Source organism: Corella eumyota, chromosome 6, assembly GCF_963082875.1.
Source record: "Corella eumyota chromosome 6, kaCorEumy4.1, whole genome shotgun sequence".
NCBI classification, from domain to species: domain Eukaryota; kingdom Metazoa; phylum Chordata; class Ascidiacea; order Phlebobranchia; family Corellidae; genus Corella; species Corella eumyota.
In genome coordinates, this window is record NC_137495.1 from 2,798,877 (window position 1) to 2,816,822 (window position 17,946).

The window sequence follows — 17,946 nt, forward strand, 5'->3', positions numbered from 1 at the left end:
TTTTAAATGTTGGGCAAGAAATTGTAATAGTTCTTCGTTTAATTAAATTACAGTTTATAATTTAAATTTTATTAAACATTGTCACTTTTTATTCTTACGACAATGCAGTATCTTCCATCTTTGTCTTTCTTGCAACATCTTTCATGAACATTTTGTTGTCCCTTTATTTTTTCTTTTACTTCCCGCATCATCTGTAAGATTCAGAAAGCTTTTAAACTTGATCTATTTTTGAAAATAATTTTTTATTAATCTTGAAATTAACAATATTTTAACATAGTGTCACAGTATTAAGATATGACAAAATAAGTTATAAGGTATAAAAGTTTATTTATGTAGGGACAAATAATTATGGCAATATTGTAAAACTTATCTTGGGCATAGTTAGTTTAACTATAACTCAATAGTTTATAAATATGACCAATTATGTTTCTAAAAATGTTACGTAACGAGAAAAAAAATTTTCTATTAGTTTAAAGACATAATAATATGTTGTTGGACCAGTTGATTTTGTACCTAAATAAAAAATAAATTTGTTAGATTGGAATTTTAAAGATTATTTTAAATATTGCTGGGCAACAAACTATGATATGTCAAAAATTTAAATTTTTAGACAGTTTAAGATGATGGGCAAAAATTTCAATAGTTCTTCGTTTAATTAAATTACAGTTTATCGTTTAATTTTTATTAAACATTGTCATTTTTTATTCTTACGACAATGCAATGTCTTCCATCTTTGTCTTTCTTGCATCATCCTTCATGAACTTTTTTTGTCCCGCTGATTTCCTTCGTACGTCTTTCCATCCTCTGTAAGATTCAGAAAGCTTTTAAACTTGGTTTATTTTAAAAAACAATTTTTCATTAATCTTACATTTAACAATGTTTTAAAATAGGGTCGGGGAATTAAGATATGACAAAATAAGTTTTAAGGTATAAAAGTTTGATTAGGGACAAATAATTATGGCATTATTGTAAAACTTACTTGGGACATTATTTTAATTATATCTCAATAGTTTGTGAATATGACCAATTATGTTTCTAAAAATGTTACGTAATAAAGAAAAAAAACTTTCTAGTAGTTTAATGACATAATAATATGTTGTTGGACCAGTTGATTTTGTACCTAAATAAAAAATAAATTTATTAAATTGGAATTTTAAACATTATTTTAAATATTGCTAGGCAACAAACTATGATATGTCAAAAATTTAAATTTTCAGACAGTTTTAAGATGTTGGGCAAAAAATTTAATAAATCATTAGTTTACTTAAAATGCAGTTAATTTTTTTCAATTTTTATGAAACATTGTCACTTTACATTCTTTCCACAATGTCAGTGGGTTCCATCTTTGTCTTTCTTGCAACATCTTTTATGAACTTTTCATTGTCCCGTAGTTTTCCGCTTTACTTCTCCCATCTTCTGTAAGATTCAGAAAGCTTTTAAACTTGATCTAATTTTGAAAACAATTTTTTATTAATCTTAGATTTTACAATGTTTTAAAATAGGGTCACAGAATTAAGATATGACAAAAGTTTTAAGCTATAAAAGTTTGATTATTTAGGGACAAATAATTATGGCAATATTGTAAGACTTATTTGGGACATAATTAGTTTAATTATCACTCAATAGTTTATAAATATGACCAATTTTGATTCTAAAAATGTTACGTAATAAAGAAAAAAAACTTTCTAGTAGTTTAATGACATAATAATATGTTGTTGGACCAGTTGATTTTGTACCTAAATAAAAAAAGAATTTATTAAATTGGAATTTTAAACATTATTTTAAATATTGCTAGGCAACAAACTATGATATGTCAAAAATTTAAATTTTTAGACAGTTTAAGATGTTGGGCAAAAAATGTAATAAATCATTAGTTTAATTAAAATGCAGTTAATTTTTTTCAATTTTTATAAAACATTGTCACTTTACATTCTTTCCACAATGTCAGTGGGTTCCATCTTTGTGTTTCTTGCAACATCTTTTATGAACTTTTCGTTGTCCTGTTGTTTTCCCCTTTACTTCTCCCATCTTCTGTAAGATTCAGAAAGCTTTTAAACTTGATCTATTTTAAAAAACAATTTTTCATTAATCTTAGATTTATTTTACAATGTTTTAAAATAGGGTCAGAGAATTAAGATATGACAAAATAAGTTTTAGTGTATAAAAATTTGTTTAAGTAGGGACAAATAATTATGGCATTATTGTAAAACTTATTTGGGACATAGTTAGTTTAACAATGTTTTAAAATAGGGTTAGAAAATTAAGATATGACAAAATAAGTTTTAAGGTATAAAAATTTGTTTAAGTAGGGACAAATAATTATGGCATTATTGTAAAACTTATTTGGGACATAGTTATTTTAATTTTAACTCAATAGTTTATAAATATGACCAATCATGTTTCTAAAAATGTTAGGTAACGAGAAAAAAACTTTCTATTAGTTTAATGACATAATAATATGTTGTTGGAGCAGTTGATTTTGTACCTAAATAAAAAATAAATTTGTTAGATTGAAATTTTAAACATTTTTTAAATATTGCTAGGCAACAAACTATGATATGTCAAAAATTTAAATTTTTAGACAGTTTAAGATGTTGGACAAAACATTTTAATAGTTCTTCGTTTAATTGATTTACAGTTTATCATTTAATTTTTATTAAACACTTGTCACTTTTTATTCTAACGACAATGCAATGTCTTCCATCTTTGTCTTTCTTGCATCATCCTTCATGAATTTTTTTTGTCCCACTGATTTTTTCCTAACGTCTTTCCATCCTCTGTAAGATTCAGAAATCTTTTAAACTTGATCTATTTAAAAAAGCAATTTTTCATTAATCTTAGATTTTACAATGTTTTAAAATAGGGTCAAAGAATTAAGATATGACAAAATAAGTTTTAAGGTATAAAAGTTTGATTTATGTAAGGACAAATAATTATGGCACTATTGTTAGACTTGGATGGTTAAAGAGTTGTAGTTTAATAAGTTAAATATTTGGCAGCTTAATCTTGAAATTAACAGTATTTTAAAACTGGGTGAGAGAATTATGATATGACAAAATAAGTTGTAAGGTATAAAAGTTATGTAGGGACAAACAGTTATGACATTGTTGTAAGACTTAGCTAGGACATAAATAGTAAAAGAGTTACGATTTATTAAGTTTAATATTTGGCAGCTTAGAGCCATAAAGGGATTCTATGATGTTTATTCAATGTTTTAAACATTGAAATTGATGTTTATTTCATTAGTTGATTTTCTAAATAAAAAATATATATAATGTCAGATTTGTACAGATTATTTTTTTAAATATTATTTGCTTTAAAGAACATAATATGATAGGCTAAACAGTTTAAAATCTTTAAAAAAATTGGACAAAAAATTGTACAAAAACAAAATAAATTTAAATTAAATATAATAAATAGCAAAAGTGTTATGAATAACAATAACATTGTAAAATTAAAAACAATTCCAACTGCTAGTTATACTTAGTTTAATACCAACTTTACATCAATTGTTCTTGTTTGTCATTACTATTGGTATAACAATCATCATTGTGTTTCCATTGTTTCTCCCTATTTTTCTTCCATCAGGTTAAGTACCATAAAAAAATTAAAAAAATAGTTTAAGTGATATTTTATACATGACATTAAGTTGATAAATCTATTTACCTGTTTTTTTGCTTGGATTTTTATATATTGCAAAAATAATATATAATAAATTAAAAAGGTTTTTTCATTTAAAATTTCCAACAAAAAATCACCAATAACTACAACAATCAACAAAAAGACACCAGCAAAAACAACCATCAATAAAATTCATCACCAAAACATCTAACAAACAAGCAACCAGCAAAAACACCAACAATAAAAACCACCAGCAAAAACAACCAACAATAAAGCCAACCATCAAAAGACTAAACCATCAAAAACACCACCAGCAAAAACAACCAACAATAAAGCCAACCATCAAAAGACTAAACCATCAAAAAGACCACCAGCAAAAACAACCAACAATAAAGCCAACCATCAAAAGACTAAAAACCTTAATAACCAACAACAAAAGCAACCAGCAAAAACAACCAACCACAAAAAGACCAACAACCAACAAAAAAACACCAGCAAAAACAACCAACAAAAAAATAACTCCAGCAGAAACAACAAACAATAAAAAACACCAGCAAAAACAACCAACAGTAAAAGCCTTCAGCAGAAACAACCAACAATAAATGCAACCAGCAAAAACAACCAACAAAAAACAACCAGCACCAACAGAAAATCAAGAACGGCAAAGCCGGAACACACTTTAAATTTACAATATATTAAAAATTGCAATATGTCCAGAACTAATGGAATAAAAATGTAACAGAATCATTGTTTTAAGTAAAAAATTGGACGTGAGGCCTATAAATATATTAACAAAACTTACGTGATGACGTTTATAATCAGGAACTAGATAAGAGACGTCATCACTCGTTGCAATGCTCTCCACTTTTAACGTGATCACTCGTTGCAAGCCTTTCCACTTTTGACGTCATCACTCGTTGCAGGCTTTCCCGCCTTTTCCCTTTTTTGGTGCAAGTGCAAGTTGTGTTCAGATTTCTATTAATCAAACTTATCAGATTCTGTAAGAAAATTGTAATTTTCAATGCTTCTCTTACTTTTAAATTATTAAAACAACTCCTGTATTTACTTAACTTACTTACGAACAGGTTAAACTATTAACATTGTTTTTTTTATAAATTTGAAACCTTTTCTATTATCATTATTAGTAACTTACCTTTTCTAGACTTATCTGTGGCAATGGCTTAACAAAATCTAAAAAAGAAACTGTAACATTTTAATCTTATAATAATCACTCTTATGTTTAATAAAGTCTTTAGTAAAAATTTTAAACTATTACATAGCTTTATCAGCAACTGTTTATGACGTTATTATAAGTTATAATGCCTGAACTTTAAATTACCTTTCTAGTGCGGGGTGAACTTTTGACATCAAGATATATTTTATTTTAACCAAAAACAAGTTAGTTTACAATTTTCAATAGTATGTATATTTATTAGGACTTGATTGCTACCTAATCTTAAAAATAAAAAAAGATCGAGGCTCTAACTACAACTTCATCAGTTGAAAAAACATTGATAAAAAAGATTGTCTTTAGCCTAGTACTAAATAAAAACAGTACACTACCCAGCCTTAATAATGTTAATATACCCAAAATTAGTCGAATTCAGCCTAAAGTTAAGTTAAAAATTGTATTTTTAACGATGCAATCGCCATTTTGAGAATGCCGAAATTTAGCCTAACAAAAATTGTGTTTTATTGCAACCTACAGCCTAAGAAACTAATTACTTTTAAGAAGCTTTGTTACATTTTAGCTAATTATAAATTAAATAACATATTTCTTGCCTAAAACTAACCTTTAAGTCCTTTCAAACGATCTGTAAGACTTGTATAAATCTCCGCAGCAAAATTCCGACCGGTTCTCGACGAAAGTTTTAGCGAAAGGCAGGAATTTAGTCTCAAGCGCAGCCCGATGATTTGACGTCAATCAATCCTATTGGTCGAAAAGTGTCGTCTGATTTTCGCGGCGGGAATTTCCATAGAAATGTTATTTTAATTAATTTTTTATACAATTTTAGTTCTGGTATCTTTTTTTTATCCCATTTTAAGTATAATATATTAAATTATTTGAAAATAATGCTAAGTTTTTGAAATTGTTTCTAATTGCCTAGCAAAACAAGTAAAATATAACTAATTTATAATAAAATAGGAATGTTCTTTTAATGATTCTTATATTAAGATACGGTTATAACGTTCTTGATCATGTATTTGTGTCTTTTAACTCTGGTTCGTTAGTAATAAGCGTGCCATTGCACCACGTCAAGGTCAACAAAAAAGCAACAGGTTATTTTACCTAATAGAAAGGCAAATGATGGGATTTTAAAAGTATCTTGGAAAAGTAAGACACCTAAAAAATCCCAACCAAAAGCCCTTAATTTAGTTCTCAGCCTATTTTTTCTCCCCGAAATGTAAATAATCACAATAAATATAAATTTATATTTTTATAATGCATGCATCATGTCAAAAAATTGAAACGATTATTACTAAGCTATGCTTTTAAATAAAATAATTTTTTAAATTATGTGACCTTACAACAAAGAATTAAAGGTTTTAAAGAATTTGCATAATCCTGATTATTTTTACCAAAATAGATTTTTAAACAATGCAACAGGTTTTCATGTATTAACCAACATCCTAAATGTCCTTTAAATCATGACGTCACTATCATTAAATATTAATGACATCACTGCGGCGCGCAATTCGACAGAGTAGCACGGAATGATATTATGAAAGTTTATTAGAAAGAGAACATAAATATCTTAACAATTTTTTGGGCTTGTAAATAAGCATTAACTTATAATAAAGCATTCGACAAGGGATTGGAAATGCTTTAAACAGAAAATTGGACAATTTATCGACTAAGTTTTAAGAAATTTTTTAATTGACCTCTTTGCCAGTATGAGAAAAAGGGCAATCACTATTGTTGAGGTATTTAAAAGCCAGTCGTTACTAATAGTTGTAACATATAAACTAAATTTACTGAGACGATTTAAATTAGCAAAACCAGTCTAGGGTCCTCACGGTTTAAATATAATACTTTATATGTGATGGCAGAAGTTATAGCAGTGATATTTTGGATGTTATTTATAAGTAAAATTAAATAAATATATATAGATTACCTTACCTCAAATACATGCATTTATTGTTTTTTTTAAGTATTTTTATATACACTTAAAAATACATAAGATTAGTAAGCATTATGTCTTAAAGACTATGATATAAACTTGTGTCATTAAGGGTCGACAGTTTTTCTGCTTGAGATCGATATAAACTGCACATTAGGCTCGTTATTGACATTTAGTAAAGTTTTTTATTTATTAGTTTGCACTAGTAGACATTATATTGACAATAGTGGCAAATTTGAGTTTTAAAACTAACAGAAATATTGAGAATACCATTTAGAAGCTGTAGTAAAAGGTGCCAACTTTTATCTATGAAAATAGTGCAGCAATTTCAGCAGCAATTTTAGGTGAATAGGTTGTTATGTATTTAAATACTTTTTTTTTAGATTATGTTAAAACAAAATATAAGCTTTATGACTTTTTTAATTTTGTTTCAAATTTTCTGGTTAGCCACTACAATTAAAGGGGGAGGCTTGCAAATTTTAAAAGGCGGAAAAAATGCAGAAATCGGAGAATATAGTAAGTTTAAATAGTCCTTTAAATTAATGCTATGTCTAAATTGCATATATTTTTTAAAAGTTGCCCGTTAGACAAGACCATATATTCTTAATTATTTTAAATTCCCATAAAATAATATTTTTTTAAAGATCAAATTTAACTCAAAACTGTAACCCCGCAAAATAATTTTAAATTAAATTAAACAACCAAAGTTCGGGTTTACTAAACCATAAAAAGCAAAAAAATCCCCAAAATTAAATTAAGAAAATCTTCTCCCATTAACGACATTGATTTTTGGGACTGCTTCGAATTTTCGGCCGTGTTTTATGTTCTTAGTTTTCCGTCTTCGCCTTTTAGCGTCCCAACAGGCCTTAAGACCTCATGTATTATGTATATGGCTTAAGGTACCTGGTTTTACTTGTCAATCAACTGAAGACATAATTGAAACGACTCAAATTTCAGCGCTGAATTTTGTAAAAAAATTTCAAGACAAAAAAATTGTAAATAATTTCGAAATTCTAATTTTTAAGGCTACAAAATGTACAGGAGAAATATTTAATTCTCACTCTTTCCTACATAACATTCAACGTAACTTGTTAGATTAGTAACGTTAAAAAATTTGACCCCATTACAATTTGCTAATAGAATTTTAATGATTTTTGAACTAAAAATATCCAAAAACAGCAAACTCAAAATGAATTACATAAAAGAAAAAATTATTATTTTAGTGCCTTAAACTATGTAAATATATCCCAGTTTTTACATAATAAAATATTAATTCATTTTTAATTTTAAAATAAAAATGCCCTTGAACAGTTTCAAAGCAAACAAAATTTAAGATTTTTTTATATCAATCTAGAATCGCCAACAGCAAGAATCGAACCTGACGGCGTGGACAACATCTACGTTCGAGAATTTGACACACTGTCAATCAACTGTGTGGCAAACGGGCACCCTAAACCACAAATTAAATGGACATTAACCGGGGGAACACAGTCAAGGTAACACAGTAAAATAACAAAAGCCACAAACTTAAATAGTTAATCTAATGTATTTTACAATATAAAAATACCCATTTTTTAATTTTAAAAACCATTGAATCATAAACAAACTAAAAGTTGAATCGAATATAATTAATGGCACCAATTTGCTATACATCTTTCAATACCTATTTACTTCATTTTATATTACACTTATCTAATATTTAAATAATATTTAAACATACCAATACATTATTTAAGGCAAGACATTGATATTTACAACCCAACGTTGCGAATAAACTCAATAAGAAGAGACGAAGGGGGGAGAGTTACTTGTAGGGCTATTAATGGGATTGGAAATCCAGCTTTTACAACAAAGCGAATCAATGTTCTATGTAATCTATATAAATATTTAAATGTGGTTGAAATTGGTACAATAACTATGCAAATGTTATAATATATGACATAAAAAAAAGATTTTACATTTTTTTACATATTATATCATGACATTTCATTAAGGCCAAAATTTAAAAAAATCTAAACTTTTAAATTTGATTTTCAGCTTATACAGCTATAAAATTGGTTTATGATTTATTTTTTTGGAAAATACATTCAATAGATAAAAGTTTTTAATTAAAATCGACAAAATAATTGATTAATCATTGTAGTACATGGTCTTTAAATACTAATCATTATTTAAATTGAAATTTAAAGCCAGTCAATATTTATAGAGCTTAATTACCCATCTGATATAAACCGTGGTACATCGTTAACGGCCATTGATTTTTAATTATTTATCGAAATTCGTTGGCAGATGTTGACAAGCCGAGCTTAGAAACGCAAACGATAGATACCGGTACAACTCCAAGCACGAGTATCTGGTTCGAGAAAACAATGTTCTTGTATTGCGAAGTTTGGAGTAATCCGCTAGCTACATTTACCCTTACTTTAAATGGGTCGGAGATAAGACCAACAGCTATAAACGGTAACAGTAACATCGTTCACAAATACAAAACTTCATTATATCATATTTATAATTTGGGTTTTTGGTTAACAGGTTTGTTACAACGTAAAGTTGATCCATACCGTCCAGGTCTATCTTCAATAACTTATAGGATCAAAAATACAAAGGACTCAGATCTTGGAAACTACAACTGCAAAGCATTTATAGGTCGACTCGGAAGAGTTTATAATGTAAAGGATCAGTACGCAAACTTTACTTATACGAGAAACATCAGTAAGAGAAATATACTCACAATATTTTATATTAAAAATAATTATCCAATATTAAAAAGTTATTTAAATTGACAACAAATATTAAAACATTCATCAGGCTAAGATTCAATATTAAATAATTTCTAAAATAAAAAATTATTAAAAATTTTAAATTAAATTATATCGAAATTAGAACTTCCATATTGTAAAAAAAAATGTCACTACACAATTTAACTTTTGTTACGTCATTAGCTCCTCCACAGATCAGGTTAAAGCATAACAAGACAGTAGTTGTGCTTAATCGCGGGGAAAACCTTAAACTTGAATGTTCGGCTACCGGAGTCCCTCAACCAAAGATCACTTGGGTGCGGGAAAATGACGGATTTTCTGAAAGGGTTGTCATTCAAAAGAAAGGGTAAGCGATTGAAACTATACACTACAGTTTCGCTGGTCTGGTAAATGGGAAAGTAATTTAACATTTTTTACTTAAGATTAACTATCAGATCAACTATTTATTATTTAAAATTTAGATCCGGTTTATCAATCCGAAGAATCACTACAAAAGATACTGGAAATTATTATTGCATTGCAAGTAATAAAGTTGGTCTTCCTGTTAGGAAAATGACAACTGTTGTGGTTAGAGGTAAGAGCTAGAAAGCAAGGGAAATTAAAAGAAAAATTTAGATACAAAATTTTATATAAGTTTGAGAATTCGGAAATTTTTTTTCTCAACTGTTTTTTTGCGTTTAAATTATAGCATATCTTAAAGCACGTTACTTAAATTGCTTTTCTACATTCGATAAAGTATACCCAGCATATACTTATACTTGTAACGTATTACATACTGTAAAGTGCGTGGATGTTAGCTTGCTTGTTTATGTACAGTATTTAGTTTTATTATCCTTATCTTTCCGGCTTAACGCCCTTTCGTCTACGTCACTAACACCTTGAGTTTCGCCGCGATTTCTAAGCCAGTTTAACAAGTTCTAGCTTTAGATATAACGTTGGTTATTCTCAGTTTAATTATATTATTGTAATTCGTCGTTTTATGTTTATATTAATGTGTGATATTATTTAAATAAGATATTAAGTTGTATAATTGAATTGTATAAACTGTAAAAAGTGTGTTCAATAAAAGGAAAACAAGCAACAATACATTGGCGAAAGTAAAGCTTAAGAATCAGTATGTATGCTTCTTTTGGATCCCATTTCACATTAATTTATTACTTTATACATTATATTTCCTTTTAGACTTATCTCCTATGGTATATTGGATAACACCTGATCACTTACAAGATGATAGAAGATTAGCTGAAGGAACGCAAATCAAACTTACTTGCCATGCTGACGCAGCACCTTATAATGAGATTAGATATTCCTGGTTTAAACTCGTAAGTTTTGATATTTTAACATTGAATTTGATATATAAATTGCAAAGCTTATTTATTTATATGCATTATCTAATGCAGTGCTATATAAATCGTTATATAATACATGCTGTTTTGTATACGCCCTCATTAATGATTCATTACCAACAATAATTTTGAATAAATATAGAAACAGATAAGGTATATACAAAACATACAATTCTCCTATAAGATATGTAACGTCTTAGTATGTATATGTATATGTAATTTAAATGTTTAGAATAATCGAGGCGTGAGGGTGAAAATTACTGAAGGAAATTTGGCAAAAAATATGAAAATTAAAAGTTTGTCGAGGGAAGAATTAAAACGTGGATTCGTTTTTCCCGCATTTTCAAGGTAAATAGACTAAATTTATATCCATTAAAATAAAGAATACAAATTGAAAATAATATGTTACAAATTAGACAAATTTTAGCCACAATTTAAAGCCAAAAATGCTTGTTTAATAAACTATACTATAACAACAACCTTTCTTAACGTTATTTTCAATGTTCTTTAAAAAATAAACTAAATATTATTCCAACTTATACAAAACATACCAAATAACAACAAAATTTACATTTCAGTCGATTATCGATAAACAATCTTGCACCAGATGATTACGGTGTATATGTTTGTGCTGCAAGGTTAATGGGGGCACCAAGCAACACAACAGAGGTATCTGCAAAGATTGCCATCGGACGTTCATCAGGTTGATTTAATCTTAAATTGCAATAAACAAATGCCGATGTTTCTTTGTATGCATATAACACTTAGACATATCTATATGTAAATTTTAATGCCAAGGAAATTATCGCTTTACAGTTTTTTTTTATTTGAATTTAGATAACAACAAGGCTAAGCGTTTTGACATTAATAAAACGTTAATATGAAGTCCATTACAAATGAGGTTTAAATTTAACAGTAACTGTGATATTTTAACAGCGCCCGCTCGAATCCAATCTGTTGAGCCATATGTTGTTGTACGCGAGGGTGACCAAGCGACATTATCATGTAAAACATTTGGAAGACCAACACCATTAGTTGAGTGGTACCGCGATGAAAATACGACCATGCCGAGTGGAAATAGCGAAGATATCGTGGAGGTAAGCAGTTTGATAAATCCAACAATATGTAAAAATCCTTAGACAAAATCTTAAAAAATGACTACAAGCTAATAACAGAGATTTACACAAAAAATGTTGTTAAGTTGTATAAATTGTAACACTACTCAACAATATTGTAATAAATCCGCCATTTTCTTGTTCACGTCAAGTGTTATCTGTTCCTAGTCATGCGTTTACACCTCAAGTCACGTGTTTACACCGTTATCTCTTTTACACAAAAGACTATCAGGCAAATAAACGTTACAGTATGTAACTTACTTATTTTTAGGACGGAAATCTAGTTATACCAGGTGTAAGCAGAGATGCAGGTGGGATATATACATGCACTACTGCAAGATTTAACGGGTTTAGTAAACTATCAAGAACCCAACCAAGAGACCAAATTGTACTTGAAGTACAATGTAAGTATTTAACCAAAATTTTGGAAGTTTTTGTTTAGTCTATTTGTAAAGTTTTTAGACTTATTTTCCAACGTTTGAATGTGGTGTTGTATGATAATGTATTGGTTGGTAAATTTTTTTAAATTGTATCTAACTTTGTTAGCTAATTTACACTTTTATTCATCTTTAATTAATTCATGAATTTTAATTAAAAACTGTAACAAAGTTGCAATTTTGTTGGTTACTCTTAGATTGTTATCTATTACGCGCTTTGTAAATAGTAAATTTATCTTTACGCGGATCTTGCATAAACCTTTATTAAAAACTTTTTATTAAAAACTTAGATGCTCCAAGTGTGGAACCAGTATACGAAGAAAAACGACAACCCTTAGGATCAACCGTTGTTTTAGATTGCTACCTCAGAGATGCAAATCCATACGAGTAAGTTAATAACAAATTTTAACTTGATTACATTATGTTAAGGCAATTAGGGCTACAATATTTATCATCATTAAACAAATACAAATGTATTCAATAACTTTATCATTACAACTATCATCAATTCATTGTAGTTTATATTCCAACGCTTTGTTTTGTTTAGTTCGCTTACTTACACTTGGCGTAAAGACAACAAAATCGTGGCAACCACTTACGCCAACAAGAGGCTAGAACTTCAGCCAATCACTGAAGCCGATTACGGAGTATACGTTTGTAACGTTACGAACGAAATAGGATGGGACACTTGCGTGATAAACGTCACTGGGTTTGCTTTTGCACCAGAGTTTGTTTATAACGCAGTGTCCACGTTAAGAGTGGATGATGCAGATACCGGCAACTCGGAGTTGGCGACAAATTCTTTTGTTTATTTACTTTCATGGACGCAAAAATTGCCGAACAAAGTAGACGCTATCGACCAATACAGGTATACATATATTGTCAAGTTAAACGTATCTTAACTATTTATTTCACAAAATTCTAATCCATTTAACTAACATAAAGCAATGAGTAATTTTGTTTAAGTAAGATTTATAGTTACAATTTTTCAAATTACAAATATGTTTATTAAATAAACAAATCTTAAAGAAAACACATCAACGAACCCTTTCATACAACTATACATCTTTCAGACAGATATATATTAAACAACAATTAGTCCATACCACATTAAACAATAATATTTATTTAAGAATACGTTGGAGACCAAGTAACAGACGAACAAACGAGATATCTAGCCTAACAACCACTCCAATACCTTGGTTAGAAGATTTATGGGATATTAAAGGTAGAAAATTATTGTAAATCTTTAGCATTATATTTAGAAAAATTCATTTTGGGGTAAGCAACGTTTATATGATAAAAACTCGTAATTTTAATATTAGGTAACGTAGAGTACGGCAAGCTGTTAACTTACAGTATAAAGGATTTAACTGAAGGAACGTACGAGGTTGAAGTAACTCCTAAAACAAGGTTTGGGTATGGAGATTCGGGCGCAAGACTTATTGTCGCAAGATCAAGAAGTTAGTATACTGATTAAAGTATTTTATTTGTGAGAAAATTTTTTATAAATAATGTTAAATTGGGGTTATTTTTATAGGATCGGCAAGCGGAGTTACACCAACACTACGTAGCATAGGTAAGATTTGAATAATAAATAAATATAAAAGCATGAGCTTTGACTCTAGTTAAAAACAAAGTTTAAAATATCAATGATAGTTTTTGTCTGACTATATTTATGAAATAAGTTTGAACATTTTTATTTAATTTTAGCGAGTTCTTCATTTTTTTGCCGATTTCAAAAATCAAGTATATGCGACTACATTCAAGATACCTCACCCAAAGACGATTTTGATTGGACGTGGAATTATGAAGGCAACCAAGTGAAACGAACGCAGGGAACTGGACCTTATTTCGACCACACAAATTTAAGCAAAGAAGGTAATCAAGGGGCTACATTACTGTTTACCAAAATTTCCGCAAATTAAACATACATAATGCTAATATTTTGCATTTAAGTATAAGTATGCAACTGGCAAACCTTTGTAAAATGCTTGCTTAAATGTTATTTTACAATTTTTGTACAAGAAAATTTTTATCTCGGATAGCGACCATACTAAGGCAATTAACAAGCAGGCTATGTGATAGTAATCAAATAGTAACTTTAAATGCATCTAAGATGTCTATATACATCTTTATACACTATACCTAATAGTTGGTTAAATTTAAGTATTTATACATTCTAAATGAAAACATTACAAAGAATGACTTACATGTTTTTCCATTCAGGAGGTTATATGTTTATTGAAGCTTCTCCTACTGAGATTGGACAAAAAGCAAGGCTTATGACTCCAGTGTTTTACGATGAGTTATCCACCCAACAATGTTTAAAGTTTTTTTATCACATGAGAGGTCGACATATTGGTACGAGAAACTGAAATCAACTTTCACTATTTTAATTTTAAATTAAATTTGTGGTTTTAAATTAAAGCTGTGGCAAATTTTACGCTTGATATTTACCCTTTGAAAACATTAGGCAATATTCACATTTAATTTGAAGTAACAAAGTTTCTTTTTTAAAGAAAAAGTTTTAAATTTAATTACCATTTCAAAATTGAAGGTATATTGAGGGTGCTCACAAGGACATCTACCGGTAACGAAACTTTGATTTGGATCCGGATGGGGGAGCAAGGGAGAACGTGGATGACAGGGTTGTCGACGATCAAATTATCAGCTCCTTATCAGGTAAAAACAATAATTTAAAATTCGCTAGAAACTGTTGGAAAAAAAACAGATCGAAAGGAAACAAATAAAAAGGAAACAAATGGAAACGAAATAAATGGAAACGAAACAAATGGAAACGAAACAAATGGAACGGATTTTAATAAAGCGAATTTCTTTGACGGATAACTTTTGGCGGAAAAAAATTAACGAAACGAATGGAAAAAAACTAACGAACCTGAAACAAATGGAACGGATTTCAATCAAGCGGAATTTTTTAACAGATAACTTTTTGGCGGAAAAATATTAACGGAAACAAATGGAACAGATCTTATTTAAGCGGATTTTTTCGACGAATAGTAGTTTAACGGAAAAAAAGAAAGCAAATGGTAAAAAGCTAATGGAACGGATCCCAATTAACCAAAACAATTATAATTTAAGCTATAATTCTTATTACTTTAAATTATACCCTAATTTTATAATAAACTTTTTATATTATCCTACTTGTCTGTCAAACAACTTAACTGAAATACCTTTAGTTATTTATGTTCAGTTTAAATTCGCTTTATTTGTTTTCATTCTTTATTTAATTAACTTTCTTAAAATCATTTCACTTGTTTTCACTTTTAAAAAAATCCGCTTTAAATTCATTATTCGTTTAAAATCCGCTTTCAAAAATTCTTTCCATTTGTTTCCACTTTTTAAAAGTCCGCCTTAAAAGTTAATCCGTCAAAATTTGCTTTTATGAAATCCGTTCCAATTGTTTCCGTTCCATTTGTTTCCGTTCCATTTATTTCTTTTCCATTTGTTTTTGTTCCATTTTTTTCTTTTCCATTTGTTTCTTTTCCATTTGTTTATTTTTCCATTTGTTTATTTTTCCATTTGTTTCCGTTCCATTTATTTCCTTTCCATTTATATCCGTTCCAACAATTTTTTTCCAACAGATTCGGCGTCCCCAGTTTAGGCAATTATATTCCAAAAAAGTAACAATTTCAAAGCAAAATTTATTCAAATTTAAAAACCAATTTAGGACCCTCAACTTTTCAACCTCATCACGTTAACTAAAATATGCCCTCAACTTTACTTTTCTAATGTCTTTACTTTATTTATTAAGATAATATTCGAAGCGGAAATGACGCAGATGAATGGTTTCCAGAGCGATATTGCGATCGATGATGTTTTATTAGAGGATGGGCCTTGTAAGCTACCTCCAACTACCACTATTACACGTAAGTTAAAAATTATTATAAGTTTGATTTCTTAGAGATTTGCGTTCCTTAACTTGTATAACTGCTGCCACGAATCCGCCATTCCTCAGATCACGTGTTTACCCTTATCTCTATCACGTGTTTTTAATCACGTGATGTATTGGTTTAACTGTTTCAAATTTAATTGTAAATAGTATTCGTGATGCGAGATTTTAAACGGTTGTAAGTGTATCTTTTCGCAATAATAGACTCTAAGTTATAATACAGATTTTTTTACGAAAGACAATAAGATTCGATCGTTACACTGCTACTTGGCCTTGGGTTGTTATTGCTTAATTCGCATTTTGTTAAATTTTTGTTTTTAACCCATTAATTTAAAGTGGATTTTTTCCATTTATTTATTCTTGGCGTAAATGAACGTTCGTTAAGTGACATTTGTTACCCTGACCCTATTTACTTTTTTGTCAAACTTAAACGCGAGATTGGTTTTGACTTAAAATAAGCCGTTTTATAATTGGTTGTTTAAAAATGTTTTTGATTTATTTTACAGCTCCAAGTTTTTCTAAATCACAAGGTCGTGGTTCAGCTTCTACAATTAGATCAACAAATATAAAACTTTTCTCAACTTTCTTGTGCTCACTCAATCCATTTATGACGTCACTTAGTTCAAGTGCTTTTATAATCAGTGTTATTAATTTATTATTACTTAAATAAAATGTTTGTGAAAAATATGGAAGGGGTTAGATATGATTAAATGCAATGGAAATGGATTAGCATTTATTTTTGTTTTTTATTGTATCTTACACTAGATACAAGGTACGCTTTGGGCCTACTTAAACACTTCAAAAAAATTAAACACCAGTCTTACCATTACATAAATTATAATTTTAAAGTTGTTTTTATTTGTTTTATACCATAGCATTTAATTTTTCCAAATTGATTCCACAAGCATAAATTGATAGCTTACTAATTTTTTATATATCTTGAAGTGTTTTTTGACTTTTGTATATAGAATTGTAACTGTGATTTTTTTTTATTATTTTAAGTTATTTTGCAATCAGTTGCATAATAAAAACAAAATTTTAATACAAGATCGTTCACTGATAAAGGAATACCGAATACTTATGTAAAAAAGTAAGAGTTTTCAATAAAACACTGTATTTATTAACCGCCAGAGAACAGCAAAGAGCAGAATAATTATTACTAAAACAAACCTAAGTTTACCACGACGTCGCAAATAGATGTCGCAGGAGAGTAATTCTTATTAAATTACGCATAAGCCAAAATAAAACCTACCAAAACTTTTTTAATTATTACCATACCACGTAAAACATTTACAATTACAAAAAATTTGTAAGATTATGGAAGGATTTTCTGCGAACTTATACAAGGCCTTAAACCATTGCGTATTACTAACAACATATCGTTATTCTTTAGTCAACGAAAAATCGTTCTAACCTTGCGTTATTTCAACAAAGTCAGACATAAACAAACATTAATGCTGTTATGTCTATGTTCTACTTCCTACGAATTTCGGCCGCGAAAATTCACGGTACTCTAAACACTTTTGTTTTACAAGTAATTCACCTTCGCAGCTGGCAGCGTGGATTGAGTAAAGCCCTTAAAAGACTTCACAAACAAAACAGGTATCTTATATCATAAGACATTGCAGAGACC

General features: G+C 28.7%; 1 protein-coding gene across 1 annotated transcript; it reads left to right on the forward strand.

Moving 5' to 3' along the window:
* Positions 1-5,780: 5,780 nt before the first annotated feature.
* Positions 5,781-17,012, forward strand: LOC145755381 (MAM domain-containing glycosylphosphatidylinositol anchor protein 2-like). The gene is made up of 23 exons (XM_082571605.1): positions 5,781-5,901; positions 7,191-7,259; positions 8,098-8,239; positions 8,480-8,613; positions 9,033-9,203; positions 9,276-9,455; positions 9,686-9,848; positions 9,964-10,076; positions 10,685-10,824; positions 11,081-11,196; positions 11,427-11,551; positions 11,785-11,945; positions 12,235-12,367; positions 12,691-12,787; positions 12,948-13,268; positions 13,534-13,628; positions 13,726-13,863; positions 13,941-13,979; positions 14,114-14,281; positions 14,630-14,764; positions 14,961-15,085; positions 16,176-16,290; positions 16,820-17,012. The coding sequence occupies exons 1-23, from the start codon at positions 5,781-5,783 to the stop codon at positions 16,981-16,983; spliced, it is 3,165 nt and encodes a 1,054-aa protein (XP_082427731.1). The 3' UTR covers positions 16,984-17,012.
* The last annotated feature ends 934 nt before the right edge of the window (positions 17,013-17,946 follow it).

Excerpts from the sequence above, each read along its gene's own strand:
- LOC145755381 (XM_082571605.1), top strand. The coding sequence starts at position 5,781 with ATGATTCTTATATTAAGATACGGTTATAACGTTCTTGATCATGTATTT. Across the intron at positions 13,629-13,725 it reads AGATTTATGGGATATTAAAG|GTAACGTAGAGTACGGCAAG; the intron begins GTAGAAAATTAT and ends TTTTAATATTAG. Across the intron at positions 14,282-14,629 it reads CACAAATTTAAGCAAAGAAG|GAGGTTATATGTTTATTGAA; the intron begins GTAATCAAGGGG and ends TTTTCCATTCAG.